Source organism: Amborella trichopoda, chromosome 3, assembly GCF_054954075.1.
Source record: "Amborella trichopoda isolate Santa Cruz 75 chromosome 3, AtrichopodaSantaCruz75HAP2 v2.0, whole genome shotgun sequence".
Taxonomy (NCBI): Eukaryota; Viridiplantae; Streptophyta; class Magnoliopsida; order Amborellales; family Amborellaceae; genus Amborella; species Amborella trichopoda.
Genome location: NC_142338.1, coordinates 43,727,883 through 43,755,454, shown reverse-complemented (window position 1 = coordinate 43,755,454; position 27,572 = coordinate 43,727,883). Strand labels below are relative to the sequence as shown.

The 27,572-nt window shown below is 36.0% G+C and overlaps 1 protein-coding gene across 5 annotated transcripts; it reads right to left on the bottom strand.

Moving 5' to 3' along the window:
• Window positions 1–1,956: 1,956 nt before the first annotated feature.
• LOC18422695 (RING/U-box superfamily protein) lies at window positions 1,957–27,003 on the bottom strand. Of its 5 annotated transcripts, none has more exons than XM_020667637.2 (7): window positions 26,389–27,003; window positions 25,788–26,267; window positions 18,657–19,715; window positions 16,642–16,836; window positions 16,368–16,522; window positions 15,035–15,145; window positions 1,957–2,242 (listed from the first exon to the last, which is right to left on the bottom strand). In XM_020667637.2, exons 2-7 carry the CDS (start codon window positions 25,914–25,916, stop codon window positions 2,176–2,178), a joined length of 1,716 nt encoding a protein of 571 aa, XP_020523296.2. In that variant the 5' UTR covers window positions 25,917–26,267; window positions 26,389–27,003; the 3' UTR covers window positions 1,957–2,175. The 5 variants fall into 5 exon arrangements, with proteins under 5 accessions (XP_020523296.2, XP_088716840.1, XP_088716839.1 ...); XM_088860714.1 differs by having other exon boundaries at window positions 25,788–26,011; XM_088860713.1 differs by having other exon boundaries at window positions 26,913–27,003.
• Between the last annotated feature and the right edge of the window lie 569 nt (window positions 27,004–27,572).

The following is a 27,572-nucleotide window of genomic DNA, read 5'->3' as shown; positions in this document are numbered from 1 at the left end:
TATTGTGCCTCTAATCCATGAATTGGAGCTCCAAACTAGAGCAATTTTGATGATTTTTTAATAATTGAAATGAGGAGTCTAGATAGCTCCAAACTAGAGCAATTTTGATGATTTTTTAATAATTGAAATGAGGAGTCTAGATAAAGACACAATATGGATCATTTTTTAGGCTCATTATGATTTTTCCTTTTTTTTAGATTCATTATTGCGATTGTTTAAATAATTATCCTTCATAAATCTTAGGAATTAGTTATTGAAGGATTTTGGAAATGTAGACTTCTTGTAAGAAGCCCAACCACAGATGCACCTAAAATCAATCCCATTAAGATTACGCAGATTTATGGAGAGGCATTATAGTATAAGCAAAAAATATTAAAAGCGAAGCCACTAGCATCGCAATTTTTAATGTGATGGTCATCGATTCAATTTCGATAGCCGGCTTTTATCTATTTGTTTAATTTTTTCTATAATTTATCACTTTTTTAAATAAAAAAAGAATGACAAGATCAATAAATATTGAAAAAAAAATTCGTATAGTCAACTCAAAATAGTTAGTATAAAGCTCAGATAATAATGATGTCGTAGTATTTTGATACAAATGGCTAAAAGATCTAAAGCCCTCTATTTCTAAAACCCTATCTCCCCACTCAATCTCCATAAAACCCCCTCCCTCTCACTACCGAATCACTCTATGAAACCCCCTTCCTCTCACTGAAACTCTCTCTCTCTCAAACCCCCCCCCCCCTTCTCCATCTGAAACACCTCTCTCCCTAAAACCCTTTCTCATCTGAACCCAAATCACTTTTTCATTAAAAACCACATTTCCAACTTAAAATGTCCACTTACATGGGCAACAGACAACAGGCTTTTCCACAATTGAATTCACGCTTGCCGCCAGTTATATAATCAAGACTCAAGGTTTCATCCATATTCCTCTCTCTGCATCAAAAGCCACAACACCATAACTACCGAAGGTATAAACGATATCATCAACACACCATCATATTTAGGGTATTGAGCCCAAATTTCTGAGTTGGTCTCCATTTCCTGGTCTAGAATCATGCACGACTCGTTTCAAAGACAGTGAAAGCCAAAATCTTGAAATTTATAGGGACTTCCATAAAACTCACCTCCAAATATCCAAACACCTCTGCTTACAATTTCAATTACCGAAGAGGCATGCCTCCTCTCCCTCATCCTTACAACAGAGGCCCTCTTCTCTCTCCTCATCCTCGATACAAAGGCCCTTCTCTTGAGATCCCTCTGCTTCCACCTAATAATCCTTTGCTAGTCTGAAAAACCTAATCTCGGTATTATGAAAAGGGCTTTTCGATAGAGAGAGAGAGAGAGAGAGAGAGAGCGCAAAAAGAGCAGAGAGCAAAGAAAGAAAGAAACTTTAAGGTGAAATACATTTTGGGCTTTTGGGCCGCCGGTTAATTTCCCGGGGCCCAGCCCCAACCCAAAGATCGAATGCCTGCCTGAAATCAGGCCCAGCCCCGAAGCCCGGACCAAACCATTGGCTCACCCTACTCGAAACCAAGAGAATCAACAACCCTTCACTTCAAAATATACAAGCAATGATGCAAAACTAATTTATTAGGAAAACATTGCAAAACAATGGAAATTTTCCTTATTTCTTAACTAAAAGTACTCAAGAAAATTACTCAACCAAGTGGAAATGGTCCATCCAAACTCGCCCTAAGTTGTTTCTATCAATTGCACTTATGTGGAGCTTCTTGCTGCAGCTTTGAGATGGATCGATAAACTTTTGTTCACGCAACTCTTGATGAGGATTTAAGCCTTTATTTCTCGCCCTAAGTTGTTTCTATCAATTGCACTTATGTGGAGCTTCTTGCTGCAGCTTTGAAATGGATCGATAAACTTTTGTTCACGTAACTCTTGATGAGGATTTAAGCCTTTATTTCTCGCCCAAAGATCTCTAGAAACCCAAAAGAATTAAGGAAAAAGGAAAGACACCTCATAATAACTGAATTCTGATATCAAACAAAAAGACCATAGCTGCGGCAATGGCATATAAACAACCAATCCACGGCCACCTTTCTAAATTACAAAAATAAAAGAAATGGGTGCCAATGGACCTGGACAACTAGGCCTTGGGAACATGAGGCCCACATCAGACCCTATCATCACAATGTTAATTACATTTCATCTTCTTTAATCCACTTTATCAGATGGCTCCATGTCCGACCGGCAAACATCTCCACGACAAAGAGGACACACCCTGTATCAATCCTCAAGTTAATGATGTTATACAAGAAAACTTTTGACCTGAACATGTTAAAGAACTATTGCAAAAATAATCCCAGCCAGAATCCAATTCATGAGCCTAAAGTTGGACATCACTTAAATATATATAATAGATCATAATAGAAACACATCTTTTCCCCATTTTTTACACCTTTTATCCAGCTAAATTATCTTTGTATTATCTTTACCCTCAAGAAATTATATGTAACAGTAGAAATGTTCGATATTGTTTAATCTTTTGCATATTTATACTATCTAATGAGAGGTTGGGGCCTTGGCAGTAGTACTGTCGAGCCCCATAATGAAGTCTCAGACTCCATTCTCACCAAAGATAAGGAGCCCAAAACCCCATTGACTTTCATCTTTTTTCTCGGGAATGGGGTTGAGGTGGTAGCACCACTTAAGCCTCAGCTAATGGTCTAGGTTTCCGTTCCCTTGATGCATTTGAAAACAACAAACCATTTCTGAATCAAGTAGGGACCTGTATTCCCCACTGATCCACCCAAAAAAAAAAACGCATGAAACCTTATATCCACTACACAAATGTGAGGCTTTTTGTTTCACCACGCACACAGCTATGGACATAGGTTTTCTTCTATTTTCATCTATTTCATGTGATGTGAAGGAGATAGTGCATCATAGCATTTAAAAATAAATGAAAAAAACATCGTTATGAGGAGTCTTGGAGGCAAACTCTAGAGCTCTAACTACCCAAAGGCAGGTTATTGCATTTGTGCACATTGAGCCAACATCTTGAATCAGTGACCTATCTTTAATGCTTCCAAACTCCCTCCGCCAAGAATGGCCCATAGTTATTAGAATCGAGAGCAAGGTCAAATCCCTAATCAGGATCGAGGCCACAGGATAGAGGAATGAAATCCCTACACTTTGAGTTAAAGGGATCGTGATCCCAAAATGAAGGGAGCACAACCCAAATTTGTTCAAAGGATCATATGATTAAGAATTTGGATTAAGGCCCGTCCTTCTTAGAATTAGTGTTACATAGACACTTTGTATATTGCTTGTGCTTGGTGTCGTGTGTCTACATATATCAATATTAAGATACGCGTTGACACACATAGATACACTATCTACACTTACCATAAATGTTTGATGACATCATCATCTTTTGAGAACGTAATCGACACCTTAAATAAAACAAACGGAAGGTTTGAACCCCAAAACACTTGAGAAAAGAAAACAAACTGCTAGATGATGCATCTTTGAAGTTATTGCACAATATTTGACAATTTTTATATAAATACATACATACAAATTCCAATAATGAATCTCGACAATAATGAATCTCGAAAATCCATTTGGTGAATTTCAAGATCTATGCCTGTACAAACTCGAAATCATTTGTTTCTTTTTAACATTGTTCCTCTAATGACAATAAAGCCATTTAAACAAATTTGGATAGAGGGAAGAAGTCCTTAAGCTTATGTTTTCAAGTATTGTTTTTTTGTGACTGTTCATTAATTTAAAAGTAGGGTAAAAAAAATAGCCCTAACATAGTCTTATAATATTACTATATAACCATTCCATGAAATCACTCCCCATTTGTGTGTATGTGTATAGACACGTAATAGAAACGTAGAAAACTCAAATGGGGGCCGGTGCAGCTCGATCATGGGATATGTCAAGCTAAATCTGTCAAGAAGTCTGCCTACTCCACCGCCATGACATCAATTCAAATGTGGGAACTTATATTATATATAAGATATTTCAAAATATTAGTTGTCCGAACATGTTGGTAGGTACTTGCATTTTAACCTCACATACTAGATTTTTAGACACCAACTAGATATCCATATATATTACTTAGCAATGTTTAAAAAAATAGACCGCCCGGTGCCTAGGCGCCCAAAAACCTTTTGACCTGGGCGCCCCAACACGGGCAGCTGTACCTGGGCGAGCGCCTAGGCAGGCGCCCAACGCCCAATTCTGGGCAGGCGCCCAGCACAGTTTACGATTTTTTTTTTTTTTTTTTTTTTAACTTCGCCCAAAAGGGCAAAAGGGGTCACCCAAGTTTGTATAAAATAAGTTTACGGGTTCATTTTCAACCCCAAACTGAAAAAAAAACAAGAAACCCTCAATCTTAAACTTATTTAAGAGAATCTAAAGCAATTGCTGAGAATCGAAAAATACTTCTTGTGGATTGAAAAAGTTTGTTTTTTTTATTGAAATTATTTTTAGGGTTCTATTGATGGTATTAGAAGACTTTTAAGTTGATTCGTAGCTCGACTGAGATAGCCAGCATTGAAGATCAGAGATTGGGTAGAAAAGGTTAGTCTGTAATCGTTATTTGAGATTTATTTTTTCAATTTGAGATGTCTTCTGCGGGGTCTACTAGGGGTGGAGATCCGGGATGGAAATATTGTGTTAACCCGGATAAAAATGACAAATAAAATTATGTGCAATTTCTGTGGACATGTTTCTAATGACGGCATAAATAGATTTAAGAAACATCTTGCCGGTATTAGAAATGATGTCGTCCCATGTAAGAAAGTCCCAGATCTTGTAAAGAAAGAAATTTTGGAGTACATTGAAGCTGAAAAGAGTAAAAACGTTGCAAAAAAAAAGGATCTAGCAGAATTAAAGTCAGGGGTTCATATTTTTTATGATAATACTGAAACTGAATAAGAGAATGATGAAGAGGGGGGAAGAAAAGGCAGCCATGGTTGGTACTCAGAGCTCTAAGACCAAGAAGATTTTTAGGTCTAAGAAAGCTCGTACGAGGGGGCCTATAGATAGTTTTTTTACACCTAGCCCTGAGACAATAATTGAGAAAGGTAAGGGAAAGGGGAAAAAAACGGTGATAATTGAAAATATTTTTAAAAAAGAAGATAGAGCCAGGGTGATTCAGTATATTGCTCGGTGGATTTACCACGTGGACATTTCTTTTAACACTGCTAGTTTGAATAGCTTCCATACAATGTTGGAAGCAATTGGGCAATTTAGGCCAGGTTTGAAAGCCCCAACTCCTTATGAGATTGGAGAGCCACTACTGAAGAAAGAAGTCAAATACACTAATGAATATCTTAAGACTTATAAGGAGGGATGGGCTAAATTTGGGGTTTCTTTGATGACAGATATGTGGAGTGATAGGAGGAGGAACATTAATTTATTAGTAAATTGTCCCATGGGTACAGTTTTTTTGCGCTCAATCAATGCTTCCAATAATGTTCATGATGCGTATAATATATTTTCTTTCATTGATAAGGGTATTGAGGAGGTTGGGGAGGAACATGTAATTCAAGTGGTCACAGATAATGCTACCCCAATCTACCTACAGGTCATTTGCTTCGACAAAAGAGGCCTCGCATATTTAGACTCCTTGCACTGCATATTGCGTAGATCTTATGCTTGAGGCAATTGGTGAATTGCCTCCTATTAAAAAAATTATTTTTAAGGCTAAGGAGGTTACAATCTCCATATACAGTCACATACTTACCCTTAGCATGATGCGCAAGTTTAAAAAAAAGAGAGAGCTAGTGAGGCCTGGGGTCACTAGATTTGCCACTACCTACCTTAGTCTACAGAGCATGTATAAAAAGAGGATCGCATTAAGGTCGATGTTTGCTTCAAAGGAGTGGAGTAGGTGTAAGTGGTCTAGAGATGCTAAGGGAAAGAAGACACGAGATATTATTCTTTCGAAATATTTTTGGCGTGGGGTGAAGCACGCGATATTAATATTTCTTCGCTTAAGGTCTTGCGCTTGGTTGATGCTGATAAGCCCTCCATGGGCTTTATATATGATGCAATGGAAAGGGCTAAGAATGAGATTGCAGAGAATTTCGACGATGATACAGCGAAGTATGTCCCAATTTGGGAGATTATAAATGATAAATGGGATAGGCAGCTCCATAGACCATTGCATGCAGCGGGGTACTACTTGAACCCCAAATTCTTTTAAGCAGATGCAGATATTGAGTCAAAAGGGGTAATTATGAATGGTTTTAATGAGTGCCTTAAGAAATTAGTCCCTAATCCAAATATCCAAGATAAGATATCAATTGAAGAGCTAATTCCGTACAAGTGTTCTTTGATTTCATTTGGGAACGATATGGCATTAAGGCAGATAAACAAAGACGAACCAGGTAATATTCTTTTGACTTATGTACTTTTGTTTTATAAAATATAAATTTATAATTTTCTTTCAAGTTCTGATAACGTTAAATACCTAAATTAATTATAAGTTTGCCCACATATTGCAGCCTAATGGTGGAGACAACATGGGAGTAGCGCTCCAAACCTCCAAAAGATGGCTATGCGGATCTTGAGATTGGCAACTACCTCTTCTGGTTGTGAGCGCAATTGGATTTCGTTTGAGATGGTATTTTACTATTTTACTATTTTAAAGGAATAAAATTTTATATGCTTTTTTTGTTTATAAGTTCATATTCATTTTGTAATATAGATTCATAAAAGGTAAGAAGATCATAGACCTATAGTAGTTACTTATGCATTATTTTTCCTTATCGGTGCATACAAAAAGAAGAAATAGGCTTGAGCAAAGGAAGCTCAATGATTTGGTTTTTGTTAGAGAGAATCAAAGGCTCAAGGAGAAGAAAAACCAGCTCAAGAAGGACCGTATCTCTTCGAAAGACATGGAGAATGCTTCAGATTGGCTAGTTAGTGACCCTGGAACTGAGAAGGTCTTCCCTGGGGAGGGTTTGACATAGGCAATGGTCAAGGAGGCTTCAGGGCAAGTTTATGATCCGAGGAGGGCCACTCGAGCAACTTCTTCTACTGGTACTTCACAAAGGGAGATAGAGGAAGAGGAGGCAGATTCAGAAGAATCTCTAGAAGAAGAGGAATATGTTGAAGAGGGTGATGATTCTGATGATGACGGCCTCAATTCTGATGCAGATGAAGGCAATGAAGATGATGATTCTGATTCTTATTGATGTCTTGATTGTCTTCTCTCTTCTTTTGAAGTAACTTTAATACTTTATGGCACCATCTTGGTTTGGGCTTTAGACATTTGGAGTTTGAACGATTTTTATTTAGTTATGTGGTTTGTAATTTTTTTGCCTTTTTGGACTATTTCGTTGTGTGGTCTACTGGTTTTTCTATAGTTTTGGAAGTCAGTTTATTGATAGACTTACCTGGAGACTTGGAATCTTGAATGTTATTATGATTTATTTTATGGATATAGAATATGCCAATATGGGGAATTTTTGAATTTGAGAGTTAGAGACTTTACAGTAGCCTATTAAACTTTTAAATGTTTTGTATGGCTCAAATTTTGGAATAAATTACAAATTTTGACATAAATATATGCATATATGTGCATTAGGCTAACAAATATATAAAAAAAAACTAAGAATTTGCATTGCAGGGCGCCCAAGGTTCTGGGCGCCCGCCTAGGCGCTGGGCGCCAAGCAGGCCGCCTAACGTTTTTTGAAACTTTGCAACTAAGAATTGAGGCTCCCTAAGAGTACTCTAGCTCAGGAACAAGGTTTGCTTAACAATATGATTAGTCTTTTGTTCTGAATTCAAAAACTAAGGTAGCATTAAATGCAAAGAATCCCCTCTTTAAAATATCTTTTAATATTGTGTTATCATCGGAGTGTGCTTCATAAGTGATAAGCGAAATTGAAAACCCAAAGTGAGGATTCAAGTTTTAGCCCTCAAGCATGAAAGAAGCTCTAGTGTTTGATGAAAATGTGGTGTCCTTGTTTTCCTTAGTTTGGGTCCTTTCACTTACATGCGATTGGGCTTGCAACAAACTCTCTAGAATCAGAGGAAAAAAAAATAAAAGCATCCAAAGGCAAAGAAAGGAACAACTTATAAAAGTCTCTGTGATTGTGGATGTGGTCAACGAGAGAGAATTAAAGACAAAGATCAAGTGCATAAACTTTGTAAAGCTTCTAGTAAGAATATAAAGCTTCTAGAGCTTCTACTACGATGAAAGGAGTGTAAGACATGGCGAAGCTTTAGCTTTGCAGCTGCTCCCCTTCATCTACGGGTTCCACAACGTAATATGGCAGAAGCTTGTATGTTACGGTATTTATTTCTATGATTTACAAGTTCAAAGTCAAACTTCAAGGTTCAAACCCCGGCTGCCAATGTAGGCATTGGGATTGTTTCTCAACTAATTGATCTATATGACTATATACCATAAACCTATCAAGATTTAAATTTTTTGGGAGAAATATGCTCTTGCAAAGAAAGAGAAAAGGAAGGAGGGGAGAGCAAGGAGAGAGAGAGAGAGAGAGAGAGAGAGATTATGGACTAGGGAGTTAGAGAAAGGATGGTTGGGGAAGTGTGTAGTGGTCAGTGCATGAGACACGAACAGTGCTGATGAGATTCGGCACTAATGTAAAGAATTAGATTCCACATTGCTGGATGCTTGATTCAACTTATGCATGGATCCAGGATTTGGATGAGAAGGATCTACCTCCATTAACCAGAGATCCAGATCCCCAATTTTGTCAATTCAAATTTCTAAATTCAAGAGTCTAAAATTGAGATCCTTTGTCCTGGAGCAATTTTGTCAATTCAAATTTCTAAATTCAGGAGTTTAAACTTGAGATCCTTTGTCCTGGAGCGCTAGATTGAGCTTCTGGAGCTCAAGCACCCACTTCTTGGACAATCACGGTAACTATGGAATGGCCTATAATAGTACTAAATTTTGCTACATATTACAATACTAGTCTCCATCTTAAGATGGCCAGCAAGCACATCACGTAATGGCTTAATCAAGAACACTGAACCATTTAGGATAAATGCAATTTGATATTAGCAATTCTGAATGACCAATAATACAACCATATTCATAAAACTTCCAGACTGATCCAGTGAATAAAGAGGTGGACCACTGTCCCTATATTGTTCATGCAAAAGATACAGAAAAGTACAATCCAAGTTCTCGTACAGAAGGTGATCCATCAACAAAACCTTAGCCAAAGCTACCGAGCAGCCAAACGCCAAAATCTAAGGAATTAGAGAACATTCCAAAGCAAACTCCATAAAAAAAGGATGTGTTTCTAATTACTACAACAGTGTTATTAAAGGCCTTTGCAGTACCTAAGCGACCATCCTGAAGCCAAGTTCTATCAGAATCACCCTAATAATTAAATAGCCCTCTAATCAAAGCAACCACCTAACTAATTGCAAATTTCAAAGGTCCCTCCTTATGACGATAAACCATACAACTCGACTCCCAAGCCGCTCATAACATTCCACGACTCTAGCATTCAAGCCAACAGCGGCAACTTTCACAAGTTTTCAACCCAACCAGATTTTCTCTTTAGACTAGACCGGCATAAGTACCGGTAAACAAACCCACAGCCGTTTAGGTCAGATCTTGATAGCCATGGGTAATACATAATATTATGGATCGGATTTTAAAAAAATAAAAATAGAAATACTAGTTTAAAATATGAAATATTTTTAAAAAATTGGCCATCATTATAATCGAATAAGTCAAAACTAGACAATCCAACAACCTAAAACTGATCAAACATTGATTTTGACCCATTTTCAACCAAACCTGATTTTTTCTTTGGACTAAACTGGCTACGATACCGTTTGACCGGCCCACGGTAGTTTAGGTTCGGTCTTGATAACTATGGGTTACATAAATGTTCTAAGACAAAAAATAATAAATGTGAAAATATTACATTGCCTCTCTTTATGTTATTTAGAGGACAATTTCTTTACAAAAAGAGTACGTGGGAGGAAAGCATAAGGAATTTTCTACTCCATGTATTGTACTCTCATTACTTAATGACAACCCTAAACAATGTTATTCACTTGAAGATTTTGATCACAGCTGTTATACAATCATTGTATAAGAAATATTTCTAATGTTATTCACAAATTTAGTAACTCAATTGCACATATATATCACACACTTGGACAGAACGAGAGAGATAGTGAACATACTGATTACATGGTTATTGAAAATAATAATAATTATTATTTGCTACAAATTAAGTGCAAATAAAATAGCTTATCATCACATTAACTAATTAGTTAATTCATTAGTGATTTTATACAAAAAAGGATAAGGTGTCTCATAATTTTTTATACGTATACATCATTCTAAAAAGAAATTTATACGTAAACATACTTTATAGCAAAAATATTTATCTTTCACTATAATAATTCAATTGTTGTTATTAGTATTATATGCATATAATAAATAATGCCCATAATAATAATTACCAGTGTTTAAAAAATCGGTGACCCAGTCCGAAGACCTTCCCGGATCTGTTTAAAAAAAAGGATCCGAGCGTTTTGACACGTGGAATCAGTCTCATGACATCATGAATCGGTCACACGTCACTAGTCATACATATTTGACATCACAAATCGCTCTCATGACACCATGAATCGGTCACACATCACTAGTCTCACATATTGACATCATGAACAGTATTTTGGACTTTTTGAAAATTTACATCACTAGTCTCACATATTGACATCATGAACAGTATTTTGGACTTTTTGAAAATTATTTGAGTTTCTTAAAAAGTGGGGCTGCTACTGCGCATAATGCCAGCAAACTTGGCCCCTTCTCTCCATTTCGCATTCACCTTTCCAATTCCATCCCCATCACGTGCGCATAGGGGAATCGACCTCACAGCCTTTTATCTAGCCATCTAGTCCCACATCTCTTCACTGTGACAATTCCCTTAGCCCTTCAAATTAAAGAGAGAGAGAGAGAGAGAGAGAGAGAGAGAGATTTTGGGTCACCCAGTCATAACTTTTTCTCATGGAGATTTTTATAACAAGGTTTCGTCACAAATAATCTTAGTTGTTTTCTACAAAAATGTTTTGTCACAAACTATGTTACCGTATCATAATGTAGAGAAACTAAGTCAAAAATAAAAAGCAATTAGCAACCAGAAGGGGAGATCAACCAGAAGGGGAGAGAGATGAAGTTATAGCATGTGAATTTCAACAATAATTAATATTTATACTAATTACATTGATAACCAAGTCTTATATTTTGTGTATTAATTTATTTATACTATATATTATATAATTTACTATTTTTTGTTATAATTGTGAATTAAATTTTTATAAATTAGACGATATTATAATACAAATTTTAAAATTTATTCTAATTTGAATACTAAAATGATTATAAAATATAAACTAATAATTTTAATTTCAATGCATAATATTATAGTTAGTTAGGTTGTGATAATTTTGGACGAGTAAGGATAATTCATAAATATTTGATGTGATACCAATTTTACTTTATATGGAAAATTATTTTATTTTAATCTTATAATATAGAAATGTTTTCTAACATTTTAAAATTGTTTCAATGAAATATTATAATGCTATATTACAAGTAATAATTATATAAACATCCAAACAGAAAAATAGCTTCACAGCATTCACCTATTTTTACAAAATAATGAAAGTACATAATGCACCACTCCTAAATTCTTTTAGAAACTAAAAAACCACTATTTTCATATATTTATAGTGATTTTTTAAAGATTTTTTTGGACAAAAATTGCCAATTCCGCCAATTCTCCGATCTGGTCCACCAATTCCCTGATCCGACATGTGTATGGGTGTGATCAATTCTAGTCACCGATCCGTTGCTCTGAACCTTGATAATTACAAATGTTATAACTTTACTAGATTGTGAATAATAAAAATTAGTATCATATAAATAACTAATTGCAAGAATTTTATTAATCACATATGAATTTATACAATTGTCATCATATAATTACCATATTAAAAATATTCAAATATATTTTTCCAATTGTGAAGAATGCAATGTAATCAACATACTTAACAATGGTATATTTTAAGAGATGACCCTCACCACTCATGATTAACCATAATATATACGGTTTCAGCAAGATTCATGATCTTCCCACCTTTTTTTATATCTTCACTAACCTTTTTTTTTTTTGAGAATATTTCACTAACCATTTTTTTATAATTGTATATGTTCACTAGTCTCTAGAGCCACTTCTTTCGCAAAAGTCACCAGCAATTTCAATCATCAAAAGTCACATAGATGGATTCAGAAGGGCCTCCATCCCACAAATCTTACGAAAATCAAATCCCTCAAACTTATGCTCCAAGAGGGAACCCTAATCTAATTCACAGAAAACGAATAGAGAAATATCAAAAACATTAAACAATGCAAGACGCAGTCCCTAATTACAGCAAATTGGACGGGACGGTACTATGTAACCAATGCCACGGCACTAGAACATAGTCTCATGTCGTTCGATTGCCATTTTCTAGAAACTCTTCTCTTATTTAGTATACTGAAGATACAAGAGTTCTTACTTAGTATACTGAAGATACAAGAGTAGGTCACGCTCAAACTAACATCTTAATCCCTACTAGAATGGCCCTAACCCTAAACTTCAACACCGAAATTGTCCTCATTATAATTCATACTTTCAGAAAAACAACTTACTAAACATTTATAAGACTGAATTACTTCTGAGGGAAAATTGCGTACGGAGGAAGGAGAAAAGACAATAAACTAAAAAACAAAAATAAAAATTTACCAAAAAGGTGGATAAGAGAACATACCCTCTCTCAGGATCTGTAGCAAAATCCATTCAATAACAAGGTTGACAAGATTTCACCCTCTCTAGGTCTGTAGGGAAAACCAACTTGGTAGGCAGGTCAAGAGATTTTGACCCTCCCCCTTGGTTTGCAAGAGAGTCCACCAGCCCAAAGATTTTTTTCACGACCCCAAAAATCATTTGTTCTTGTTTTTTATGATGAATGTCCAACATACACATGTAAGAAAAACCCTAAAACCTACCTTGCTTCTTAAAAAACGTTAAGCACAATAAAATTCGTTTGTTTAAAATTAAACTTCCAACTCTACCCCTCAATACTCTACAATAAAAAAGACACATACACTCTATAATAAAAAATTAAAAGACCAAATAACCATAACCACATTTAAGTCTCTCCAAAAGAAATAATAGAACGAAGTGAAATTTATCAAATACCACAAGAGATGAACTATTTAACAATTTAACCTTTTGGAACCATTCCTACTCAAGACCGTACATTGTTTTATGGGTATGTTGAAATTAAATCAAAACATATTGGTAAAGAGTTCAATTGTTAACCTCTCGTGGGTAATTTGGTAATGAAAATACTTTGATAGTAAATCAAAACATATTGGTAAAGTGTTCAATTGTTCAATTGTTAACCTCTCGTGGGTAAAGCCTCAACACATAATTCACGGAAATTGCAGTTCTTGACCAACCATTTTCAGGTATTCACAAATCCGCAAGATCGAAACCATTTTTTGAGCTACAAATTTCATAATCAGTGGTGGAATTTGATTTTAGAAACTGCAATTTCCCCCACCTCTCTACAACATTCTTTAGGGGTGGGGCGAAGCTCATCCTCAAGCTCAGGGACTTCGAAAATTTTCCATCCTTGTCTTCTCCACTATAATTGAACTAGTTGTTTTCACCCTGTTTCTGTCAATCTTTTGACTGTTACACCTAATCCAATAAATTTGTAATGTGCAACACATAGACATGTAATCCAAGGAAGTCAACTGATGCCAAAATCTCTTGCACTCTCCAATGGTATTTCATGCCTTACAACCAATTAAACTTCTGAAGTGAGCCGTGGCGTTTGATTAATGTTTTGATTAAAGATTCGATTTTGATCTTCATCCTCTTCATATTCTTTTTCAAGTAGTTTTTATATCACTTGTTGCATTATTTTGCCAAGGCTTTCTTCCAGGTCTTTTTTAAATCTCTCAAGCATGTGCTCCATCTTATTTAACTTTCTCAGCAAGTTCCAACTATTTTTACCTATATTTCACAAACACAAATGTGATTTTCAGAAAATTACTGTGAATGAAGTAAAAATTGCTTTTCAAAAAGATAACTTATCTCTAAAACTGCCTGTAACTTTATCTTAGATAACTTTATAATGTACATTGTCATACAACAAATAATTCATTACTCCTCTCTAACACCCAACCGACTGGTTCTTTCTTATTGGTCCAACAAGGAATACAATATTTACTTGCAACAGGACATGCTGATATAACACAGGATTCCTCTGAAATTCAATGTTGCAACAAGTCCCATCGAGAAATTGCCACAAGGTTACATTTCATTCCCCTCAATGAGAAGTCTAGTGCAACCAGTGCCCTCATTTGGGAAACTGTACAAATGGTCAACCATTAGGAATGCTTACATGGAAGGGCCATATCCACTGCTCATCGCCTTAAACTTACATGTAACAACTAAAACATCATGGAAAATCATCCTGTTCTTCGTTTTCTCCTAGTTTTTATTTTGGAAAATTATTATCTTGACTATTATCTTGGTTTTTAAGGTAGGGATCAAGTTCCCCAACAATGGGTATCAAGATCCCTTACAGTGGGCATCAAGATACCAAAATCTAAAATCGAGAACCCATGAAGATCCCTTTCCCGGATGGCCATAGGTAAATTCCGGAATGGGATTGCCACCTGTGTTGGAAGAACCCAACAACTAAGGGTCAAGATGCCCAGCCAAACCTATACCAAACACATGATGCACACAGACCCAATCAAGTGTTTTTGGCAACAACTGACTCCCAAATAGATAAGAGAGGCCTACTAAAGTTAAACCATTGCTCCCCACTGAGGTGCCAAGTGACCTCAACCAATCAGTGCCATTTTTATAGAATTAATCTACCAATCCTAATATATATGCCAGTAATTGTGATAGAAAAAACTGCAAAGCGACTCATAATTCAAGGTAGTAAAGTATTTATTGGAAATGCATATCAGTACCTGTGTATCTCTTTCAGCCACTTGTCAACACATGACCGGTGGAAATCATGGTGACAGGGCAACAGTCTCAAGCAGTCCCCTTCCTCATATTCCACAAGGCATATATAACATCTGTTCCAAGAAAATAAGCATATAGATTTAACTGAGGGCAATATGCGCAAAAAAAGGCATATCTGCTTCATGAACAGATAGAAAATATGTGAAAAGAGGAACTTTGACAAGATTACTTCTTCTTATCAATATCACATTGATTTGATTAAAAGGAATAGAATATGAATAAAGAGAAACATGTCACAGGAAATGACAAATGACCAACATAAATGAACATCATTAAAACGATCAATACAACTGCATACCAGTTGTTGCTTCAATTCGTGAATGACATAAGCATACCAGCAAATTGCATAATGTGCGATTAAACAGAAAGTTGCATACAGGCTAAATTTTCACATCTGAACAGTGACATATTAAAGAGTATACTAAATGGAAGACGCCATTAGACAATCAGCCAGGCAGGCAAAGTTGCAAAACTTTCAGAATGTCCCTTTCTAATTAAAGATACACTGTGAACGGGTCTTTTTAGGGATGAAAATAGATATAAAAGAGAAAGAAACACACTTTCTCTTACTTGGTTAACAAGAGGCTAGTTGCATCAATTTGTCGAAAAAGAGCAAAACAGAATGGTTACATGGAAAAAGCATCCTATACTTGAGTGACCAATATACTCTGCTCAAAGACAATCAACCGAGCCACAACAGGGTGGTAGCTACCCTAAATCAGCCAAACTAAAGCATTAATCACCAAAGAAAATAGAAACTAAGTACTCAATACCTCCAAAAATAATCCGTTTGGAAGAAAACTACTCTCAGAATGACAAATATACAACCTAAAAGATGTCGCAATCAATAGATATATAAGAGCTCCCCAAACATGCACCACATTCATACACATATATAGCATGACTATTATCCACCACAGTACAATGCCAATGACAACCAATCAACCAGTGCCCGCCTAAACAAGCAAGCAGGCATGTAAATGTGTGTTTCGCATAATCAGCAGCACACATAGTACATCACTGTAGCCAATCAAGACCTTTAGCAATGCCCAGTATCATCCTTTTTGTTTTTTGTGACCCTCAACAGTATTTCAATATTGCCCAAAATAGTATATAGAAAAGATTATTGTATGTGATTAACAAACAAAATACACATGCACTGTATGTATGTGCACATGTATCTCAATATTCTATGTCATCTTCTCACAATTCATAAGGTGAAATTATCAACCATAACAAAATTAATGCAACATTTCGTTTAAAGCAGTAACTTACTGTGCAGTCTCTTCATTCTGATGCTTCTCTAGTTTACTATATATTTTTATAGGCATGCAGTCTACAACCTCTTTTGGTGCAGGAACTGATCCAAGAGAAGATACAGATGGTCGAGACGATAAGACTACTGATTGCTGGTGAATTTCATCTAAAACCTGCATAAAACAGATGAAGGAACCAGATATTCTTTTCAAATTAAATACTATTGATATTTTTTTTTGAGACAAGGCAGCTTGAAATTATATAATATCATGTCATAAGTCCAAAGTAGCACCTCAAAAAGTGCTTCAGCCAACATAACAATCCTAGATATGCTAGCTCTGGTACTTGAATCATCTGTTGGATCATCCACCCGACCACTTGCTTGGCACAGGCAGCGACCTGTACGATGATGACCAGATAAGATACATGACCTGTCATGCCCAGCTAAATTCTCAAAACGACTACCTAGCCGTTGGAGGGCGCGAACCTGCAAATCAATGTGTTGGCACAAACCATAGCCACAAAACAGGTGAGCATAAAAAACAAAGATAATAAAAAAACAGGGATCAAGCAAATTACAATCGCATGGGAAAATATGAATAGTATACAGAGGATTTCCGGTTTTATGTTATTTACAGATGCACATAAATATATATAAACATATGCACACACCTGTGAAGTATAAACAGATAAACGTGTGTGTGTTTTTCAGATGGGGAAACTTTCCATATCCCCCAACCACAGATAATACTGAAGACTGCAAGCCATCTAGTAAATCGTACAGATGGGAAAATTTCAATAGAAATGTCACTCTTTTTGCCTTGGAATACTAGGCACAGGCTAGTAGCTCGTAAACCACCTCAAAAGAAAGGAAAAAAAAACAAAAAAAAAAAAAAAAACAAGGAAATATCGACCTAAATCCTGCCATCTCCAAAACTCCCCCCCAACCCACCACAAAAAAACCCAATCTGAGCAAACCATCCCCCGCATCTCTGAAACACCGCTCTCTTTCCTCTGCAAATCTCTCTCTCCTAAAGAAAAAGCACTATTGAAACACACAGAAATTGGGTATTACCTGGGGAAAAACCCTTAGAAATGTTGTTCATCATGGGCTGAAGAAGGAGAAAATGCAGTGCACGAAACTCAATAAAGAAATCTTTTATAATCAAAAGCTCTAAGGTTTCAGAAACCAATGGGCTCACACATGCAATACAGTAGTTTCTTGTGTGGCTCTCACGTCTCACATATTACTGACACCAGATCATTTATACGGAATTTCAGGTTCCAGATCTCCAGTTTATTTGCAATCTGACAATCAAATGCTTCTAAAAATTGCTGACATTGGGTTTCAAAAATAGTTTCACACAGGCGAAGAGTAGAGAGAAGGTTTGCAGAGGAGAGCTAAGTGTAAATCGCATGAGTATTCTTCTAACAGAGAGCTCAGTGTAAATCGCATAAGTATTCTTCTAACAGAGAAGATGAAAATAAGATTTGTGAAAAAGAGAAGCATTCTACACTAGATACATGGAAATCAGAGTAAACTTCAAGGCAATTTAAAGAGCAATAGAGAGCAAAGTATCTGCCACTTATGGTGCAGGACTTACTGATAATACAAGAAACAAGAGTAGCAAGTAATGTGAAGCAGTAGATTTTCGATCGAAGCAGAGAGTTCACGTCTTCATCTTTGATTATAAGTTTACAATTAGCTTATAATTGGTTGAGTTCGGTGCTTTAACTCACTCACAAACGCTTACGGAAAAAAGGAGAAAACCACAGAAAGTTGCAGAGAACTTTTACCAGAAATAGCTGAATTGGGCTTTATGCAGGAGGGTGAAAGCTTGACTTGGGTTTTTCTGAGTTGGGTACTTGGCTGCAAGGCAGTACCCAGTGCTCCAAGCCAAAAAATGTGTACATTTGCCTTGAAACCTTCCCAGCCATCCAATATTATTGTACGGCTGGGACTCCCAGTCTGTGGTTGGGGACTCAGAGAAAGTTTCCCCTTCACAAATATTGATGAATTTGAATGGGGAATTTCATGGTGAATTGGTTCAATTACAAAGCAAATCACACAATCGAACATGTATCCAACATTACATGAACTAATGTTGCAGACATTCTGTACCAAAACATTTGAAAAATGAGAAAAATCATAAATAGCCAATTATTTGACATTTCAATCACCATAGTTGAGTTACTTAACAAATAGCATGAGTAACTAAACAAATTCCCAATCACAATAACTAATGCAGTATAATGTGCGGTATCTTTGTAATGAATCACTACCAAAAAAAGAAAACTTCCACCAACCTGAGATCTTACTCTTCTCCTACGCTCAAGGAATGAGCTCCTATGCCCCAACAAGTTGTGGTTACCTCCCCCCAAATTTGCAACATTGACCTCATATTCTTGGCTGCTATTTACAGACCTAGGGGTTCTAGAAAACTCATAGCTGGCTGGAGACTGAGGTGCTTCCCTACTCCTTCCAGATGCTGATCCAGTTAAGGCTCCCCAAAACCGTCTTCCATTACTCTGCCTCATGTCTCTAAATACAGTGTCCTCTTGAAGGTTGCCCAAAGAACCCTCAGAAGAAGATGTTCTACGAAGAACTCTATCCCTAAGTCTTCCAACACTGAGAGTTCGGCTAAATTGCATGCTTCCTTCCACAGGTTCCAGAGCACCCAGCCGTCTACAAGGACGCCTTGCTTCACTGACCTCTGGTTCTATAGTATTCCTTTGGGAAGATGGGTATTGAGAAGTTCCAGCCATTGTATCAATACTACCTATGGCTATGTATCCAGGAGATGATACTGATACATCCCCATTGCCTTCATTAATTGGGATATCAGAAACAGGATTGCCTGACTGTAAATCCCCCAAAGGAGAATCTGGATAAGGTGATAGAGAAGGTAAATCACCACATTGAAGCATGGTCTGACTGTTGAATGCAGGATAAAAGTCACTATTTTGACAGGTTCTATTAATATTCTCTGCATCATTCTCAGAGTTTGGCATTGCCAAATTTGATGAAAATAGAGAATAAGCGTCAGATGAACCCAAGCTAGTGGCTCTGTTTAGCCTATAACTGATACTTTCTGGAATAAAATTAAAATGAGGATTAGGATGTAATGAACGGTTTGATGGCTGCACAATTGTAGGATATGTAGAACTGCTTCCAGGACCAGAGTCAATGTTTGGAACACTTCCATTAGGGTGTGTGTCATTCCCAAGATTTGGAAGTTGGTTGGTCCCCAAAGCCTTGAACATTCCACAATTCCTGTGCTTTACTTGTTCAGATGCCGATCGAGATCGATTTCTACGTGTTCCACTCTCGAAATCGCTGCAGTCCCCATACTGAGCACCAGAGGCCTGAGGCAAGGCATAACTCAATACACAAAAGAACAATTAGCGACTTCGGAAAAATAAAATAAACATTTCAATAATCTGATAGAAACAAGTGCAAAAAAAATTCACGAACAGATATCAGAAATCAAAGGACTTGTTTGAATGCAGCATGTCAAATATCGCATAAAACAACCAGCTGGATACAATTAAACAAAGGAAATAAAACATGGAAATCAATAATAAATGCCAAAACAAAAATTGCACATTTCATAGTTAAATAGTTGTGACTAAATGTGCATAGGACAAATTTACTTCCAGGAGCAATTGCCAAAATTGATTACTAAACATCAATTGTAGCCAGACCATACAAAATATAAACATATTCCATTAAAAAATCCCAATTGATCAAGCCGATGAAAAGGAAGAATATATGCACTGAATGAAACTGGTCTTATAAGAAGTATGCCCACAAGGAGGCCTAATGAATAAGGATATCTCAATTAATTTATGGAATTACAAAGTAGTCCCCCATATGTTGCATTTTACATTCAAGTCCACTTTTTAGTACTTTCTAAATTCCCAAGTTAAAACCTAGGTGAACATCCAATGTCCAAACCGTGGTCTTCACGTTTTTGTGAAATCCCAGATCTCATATTGGATATCCAAAGCACATATTTTGTTATTGGACCGATCTGGATCTGGACATCCAACATCCAAACCTAGCCCACATGCTTTCTTAGTGAAAGGCTGGGTTTGTACATTGAATGTTCAAACCTAGGGTTCGATTAAAAAAAATGACGAGTGGGGGGTTAGGACATCCAATGTGCAAACCCATTTTCATAAATAATAGAAAACGTATCAGTTAGGACATCCAGTATTCGAACCTATCTTCTATAAGTTTTCTAGAAAAAAGCAAGTATAGTGTACACCAATGGGAACACAATGTAAACTTAGTCCCTCAAATAAAACCCATCTAGATCAAAAATCCAAACTTTTCCTTTTTGAAAAATAATCATCTGGTAATTCTAAAGTGGATCCCAAAATTTTGAATAAAAATAACACATTTTACGCAAGGAAGCAAGTGTACAATGCACGCCTATAAGAGCATTCTATAATAAAAAAGTTGACAGATATGAGTTAGAAAGAGAAAAGGGTGCATTTGTGTTTACATTTAATCACTTGATTTTGGGATCCACTTTAGAATCACACATAAATTATTTCTAAAAGAAAAATTTTGGATCCTCCATCTAAGTAGGTCTTCTATTCGAGGGACTAAGTTTACAGTGTGATCCCATGGGAGCACATTACACTATCTCTTTTTTTAAGAAGTATAGAATTGGCAACCAATCTTTTTGCATTTTTGGGGGGCTAAATTAGGGCAGTGGATGTCTAAGCTCACTCACTTGTGATTTCTTTTAATGAAACTTAGGATTCGGACATCCAACATCCAAACCCTACCTTTCAATAAAAAAAAAGTATGTGGGAAGGATTTAAACATTGAATCTCCGAACTGATCCAGTAAAAAAAATCCAATTTGGATATCTATTGCATGAGCTGGCATAACTATGTTCTAATTCTTCAAATTAAATGGGATTTTTTTGGTACATTTCCCATTTAAAAGAACCACATAACTTCAACCTAGCCCAGGAACTTCACTGCATTCTTATACAATTGTGCTCTAAAGTACTATCAAATTCCTAACAATGTCTACCACAACCCCATCAAGTAGGTAACTTCTCAAGACTCAGATTGAATGTCCAATTTAAAAATGATGTTGGGGGATGGAGGGAAGAAATAATTGAAATAAAAATAGTTACAAAGGGTGAGAGAATATATTCTCTCTCAGGGTCTGCAAGGGAGTTCATCTCAAAAGATCTTTTCACAAGAACTAAATTATTTACTCAAATCCAATCTCTCTACTGTTTTCAATGAAGGGACATCTCCCCTTTAAATACACTTAGAAAAAAATAAAATAAAATAAAACCCACAAAAAATAAATAATCTCTCTCTCTCTCTCTCTCTCTCTCTCTCTCTCTCTCTCTCTCTCTCTCTCTCTCTCTCTCTCTCTCTCTCTCTCTCTCTCAAACTCACGTACATCTCTACCTCCCTATTTTATGTCATGTGAAGCCTCCATATTTCTTCCTTATCTCCCTATTTTCTCTCACATGAATCTCTATCCCTTCCCAAATACTTCTCAAAAAGATTAGTTCCTAATCTATACCACAAAAGCCTCCTAAAAAGAACAACTCATACCAAACTTAAGATATATCTTTTTAAAACTAACCAGCCCAATTGCTACCCTACCATCAAAACAACTCACGCACCAAAAACCTCCCACTTGACAACTTACGCACCAAAATCCTAACTTATCCTAGCACACTTCCTATTCTTAAGAAAAATAAACAAAAATAATAACAACACTAAAAATTTGAATTTTTTTAATTTCTTTCTGCATTATTCTCCCTGGATTGAGAGAAGCTCGACCTCAAGCTTATCAAACTCAAATCTTTTAGAGGCCTTCTCAAAAATTGGTGATAAAGTTCCACCATTCTCCTTGGTACTTTTTCTTTTTAATGATCCAACTGAGAAGACACTTGGAGTACAATTTGAAGACGAATTTTGAACTACTGAACTCTAGAAAACCAAACTAAATCTTGAATTCTCCTTCGATCTCAAAGGGTTGTATTTCACATACCGCAATTAGTGCATTTCTTCTTCATAATTGTCAACATCTTTAACATTGAGAGTTACCTCTTCATGTTCTTCTTCCTTCGATTGCAATCTATGAATAAATCTCGTAGACCTTGGTCCACTATTTTGCTAATGCACTCTACTAGGTCATCTTTGAGTGGCTCCAATATTTGATCAAAACTCACCATAACTAGATCAGCAGAGATCTCAAGGCTTTGATACGAACTGATACAGGGGAATGGAAGGAATAAATAATTAAAATAATTATAGTAATAAAAGTGAGAGAATATACCCTCTCTCAGGGTCTGCGAGGGAATTCACTCCAAAAGATCTTTTCACAAGATCAACTCTTTACTGAATCACCAATTCCCTATGATGTTTTCAATCAAGGGATATCTCCCTTTTAAATACACTTAGAAGAAAGGAAAAATAACTAAATAAATTAAACCCACAAAAAATAAAAAATCTCTCTCTCTCTCTCTCTCTCTCTCTAAAACTCATGTACGTCTCTACCTCCCAATTTTCTCGCACATGAAGCCTCCATACCTCTTCCTTATCTCCCTATTTTCTCTCACGTGAATCTCTACCCCTTCCCAAATCTTTTCTAAAAAGAACTACTCATACAAACTTAAGATTTATCTTTTTAAAACTATCCAACCCAATTACTACCCTATCATCAAAATAACTTATGCACCAAAGTCCTCCCATGTAACACCTCACGCACCAAAATCCAAACTTATCCTCGCATTTCCTATTCCTAAGAAAAATAAACAAAAGAATAATAATAACACTTAAATTTTGAATTTTCGTAATCTCTTTCTGCATTAAAAAAGCATCTTATTTAAAAAGATTGTAAGTTTTTCCAAGATACATTGGAAAACCGTATGAGCTTATTTTCTGGAATCATTATATAGTTTGGTTGTTTTAAAGCCATAAGCAACTAATTCTTTGTGCCCAATTCCACAAAAACACCCACCAGACCTGTGATTGAACCGTAATAAGAGGACACATATCAACCAAAAGAATCTCTCTCTAAAAAGCGAAGAAAGAAAAAGAAAAATTATGGAGAGATGAAAGAAAGATAAGGGACAGCTCTACATCCACCCCAACTCCCTCCTTGAAACAAATTCCTCAGCTTGCTCTCTCTCTACAATGAATACTTAGTGATACACATCCCCACATTCTCTCTCACTCTCCAAATAATCTCAAGAAGCCCAAATAAAAAATATTTATAATAATAGATAAATAAAGGGTGCGGCTGTATAGAACCTAGGCTCTAAACAATCAAATTAGAGCCTACCTTCAAATAGTCTCAAGAAATGTGGTTTCAATACTGAAAATCTTTGTGATAGCCTTAAATATATTTTCATCTTTATTTATAAAGTTTAAAGCTTCAAAAATAGTGTAATTCGATAGGTCTATCAAAACTTGAAAAACTTGAAAATCTTGAAAATTGACGGTCTAAAAATGCGTTACAAACTACACTATTTCCAAAACTTGAAATCCATTTTTTTTCATGTCTATGCATCTTGATGTCGAGATGATCAATTTGATGATATTTGGGCATCAAAACAACTTCTTCTAGTAAAATTTTTCAGTTGGATCAAATTTGATTGTTTAGAGTCTCGGCTCTATAAAAACTTTTCCAATAAATAAAACCTCCAAATCAATGGGAAAAGATTACCACGAGAAGCCAATCGATCAAGATCTGTCAACTCATGGTCATTCCCAAATATCTAGTTCGACATGCTAAAAAGCGTGAGACTGAAGAGAAATCTAAGAAAGTGAAGATTAAAAAAACTATTGAAAAGGGCAAAATTGTCAATGCTATAACGCCCAAAATGCAAGTTCAAAAGAGAACAGAACAACACCACTATCTCCACTTTACCTCAAGTTCCAAGGCCTTTAATAGATCTCCAATAACCCTAAGAGAGAAACTATGAAAATATGAAACAATAAACTGAGTGGAAAAGTACAATCTTGTGCAGAAGATGAGGAGGAGAGGAGATATGCTACTTGCCTTTGTTTTAACCCCATACTCTTATAGAAAGAGAGAAAAAGAGGAGGAGGAATGCAACTAAATCGATTCAGACCTTGTTTGAACTCCAAATCCCTAGAAAGAATGAGGCCTATCATAAGAGAGAGAGAGAGAGAGGGCAAAGAATGAGAGAGATGAGTTGGAGTATAAAAGGGGCCGTGAGAGTTGATGAAAAAGGCCTAATAAAAGGAAGGGGAAAAGCTCCATTTACAAAAAAAAATTTAGCCATTTTAATTTTTTTTGGATTGCGGATTTTAGCCATAAGAAAAGGGGTTTTCAACATTAATTGAAAAAGGTCCTAGTTATCCAAACAGTCTTTAGTGGTTACGGAAAGGTTTTTCTCTCATCATCCAAAAAACCAGTGATAAGCTATGTTGAGTTTGAAGCAACATAGGAAAGTGGCCAAAACTAACCCAGTGAATCCCAATCATAAAACAAGACCGATTTGCAAACTTTCCTTGAATTGTTTCAATTCTTGGTAACTATTCTTCCAAATCTCGAAGCAAAGTATGATCCAGCCACAGTAAGGAATACGGGGGATGGTTCTTTTGTGTCCCTTTTCCTCTTAAAACAACCCAAAATAATAAAAAGATATTCCTCGTATCTAGCAAGCCAACTATATACCCTTCTTTGTAACACAAGAGAGAACAAGAAAATTATGGTTGTGATAGAACTCTGATAAAAATGAACATCTCAAAACACAAAATAGAAATTCTATGACTCGAAAGCTCCCAAAATGATCATCCTTAGGCCAATGATCATAGAAACTCAAGGTGATACGGCACCTTTCAAAATGGCTGCACATTAACACTTCCTCCACTTCTCTCTTGCACCAGTCAAACTTGTCATTTGAAGAAAGCAGAAGTAAAAAAGGGGAAAAAATGCCAAGCAAAATCCATCTTAGTTTGTTGCAGACCTTAGAGTAAAAAAAGGGTTTGTCCCAAAAACACTTCCGAGAAAAACATGAAAACAACCAATTTCTACTTTCACAATAGAGCCTTTCTAGAAACTAAATAATAATAAACACTCAATACTTAAAACTAAAAGCAAACCATACAATTGCGTTCAGAATTTCATACTAGCCAGCAGAGAATCAGCTGAATCAAGGAATTACAGAAAAGATAACAGGACTACAAGGAAAGCAAAGCCAAACAATAATTACAATACACCAAAACCAATCTAATTAGATAACTATAAGGGATTGGACGAACACTATAAACAATGACACCAAGATACTACAAATGCCCATCTGTTCTTCACCATCAGCATTTTCAACTTCATAGAAAAGATTACCAAAACCCATCAAAACCAAAGTCCAAAATCCACAGCAGAGAATCATTAAATAAACACAAAAAAAAAAACCTCACCTGATCATCATTATCCGGATGGTATGAAAATTGGCCAAAACAAGGGGATCTAAAAACCCGTTTCTCCCTTACCCCATTCACCCTTGGAGTGTTCGATGAAGAAGATGTCCTGCTATGGCTTGATCCCATCTTTAATCCACAAAGCCAAAAGTCACTTTATTGAAGGCTCTAATATAGTAGTATACATATGAAATCCTGGATTTGAAATGGGAGCCATGAAAACCCTAGAAAACCCGCAAATCCAGATTCAGAGATTTGAAGAATAATATTAAGGGAACTGAAGATTGAATTGGAATTCAAATGAGCCATACACGTGCGTACAGAAGGAACACAGGCTGGAAAAGGAACAAGGAAACAGAGAAGGCCCTACATTTAAACAGTATCCCTAAAGGGACTGTACTAAGGCCAAATTTGCAGGTGCCTTTTATATTGTATCTAGCGGCACTTAGAGAGAGAAACAAGAGAGCTTGAGAGAGAGGCCTGTAGAGAAATTTGTAGGGCCTTTGTTATGGTATGTACTTTGAGAAAGAGTATGTGTATACAAAAAAAATCATAAAAAGACCCGAAAAAGGAGAGGCAATGACCCCAAAAAAAGCTTTACCTTTGTAGTGACTGTGGGGCCTTTTACCTAAATCTGTAAGAATACCCACAGATTGCAAAAAGAGATGGACAAAAACATATAACAAAAAGAAAGAGAAAGAGGAAAAGGACACCCCACAGAGATAACAAGAGAGGGGAAATAGGGAGTGTTGCAGTCACAGTTAAAAGGAACAAAAAAATACCAACAAAAAATTACAGAAGATGCTGAAAAGAGAGGGAGATGAAAAGACGGATGAAGAAAATGAAAAAGTGTAAAAACCTGGAGAGGAAGAGATACATAGAGGGTGGAAAACCCTACAGAAAGAGCATATACAAAGAACAATCAGAATCACAAGAAATAGGAAAACCTAGAGAGAGAAACAAAAGAGTTACACTGGTAGAATAAGCACTAGAAAACCTAAAATTGAAGAAAATAGAGAGAGAATAAGTCTGCACTGAGGGAATGTGCCTTTTGAAAGATTCATGAATGGAAACAGATCTGGCAGTTCCTCATGGCAATTTATTCAAGTTACAGTAGGAATTTACCTCAGATGAATAACGATGCAATGGAGAAAAATTCAAAAAAATTCAAAACTAAATACGAGATAGAGAGAGAAAATGAGCCATTTTTCCAGGTAGAGAGAAAGAGAGAGTGGGAGCAGGAGCAGTCTTTTTGAAATGCTGCGACCTAACAGGGAGCGTCCAAAATCTTGACTTTTTTCTTATTTTTGGGAAATTAGCTTTTAATGACGATTTTGCCTTCATTCGCTACTTGTTGCCACGCGGAATATGTTAATAGGTTCGTTTAGGATCTCGACCATTTTCGAAAAAATTGGATCAAGATGCCCTCCATTTTGATTCAAAATTTTGTTTTGTTTTTATCCCAGGGACAAAACATGAGAAAATGAAAGACGGAAATTAGCCTTAACTTTTTCTAAACGCCTGATATAGGTTACATTTTGAAATTTGTGGCATGGATTTCTTTCCATTGTAAACTGGATTTCATTACATTGTAAACTGCATACGATATATATTTAAGGTAAACTTTATATGCTTTTTCTACATCATAAAATTTATATACTTCTTTTTATCCAACCGTCCATAATGAAGAGCTGAAATTACTCCAATCACAATTTCACGTCTCTACACTACTTTATTTTTAAATTTTTTTTATAAATTATTGTGACATCAAATTTTGTACGTCCA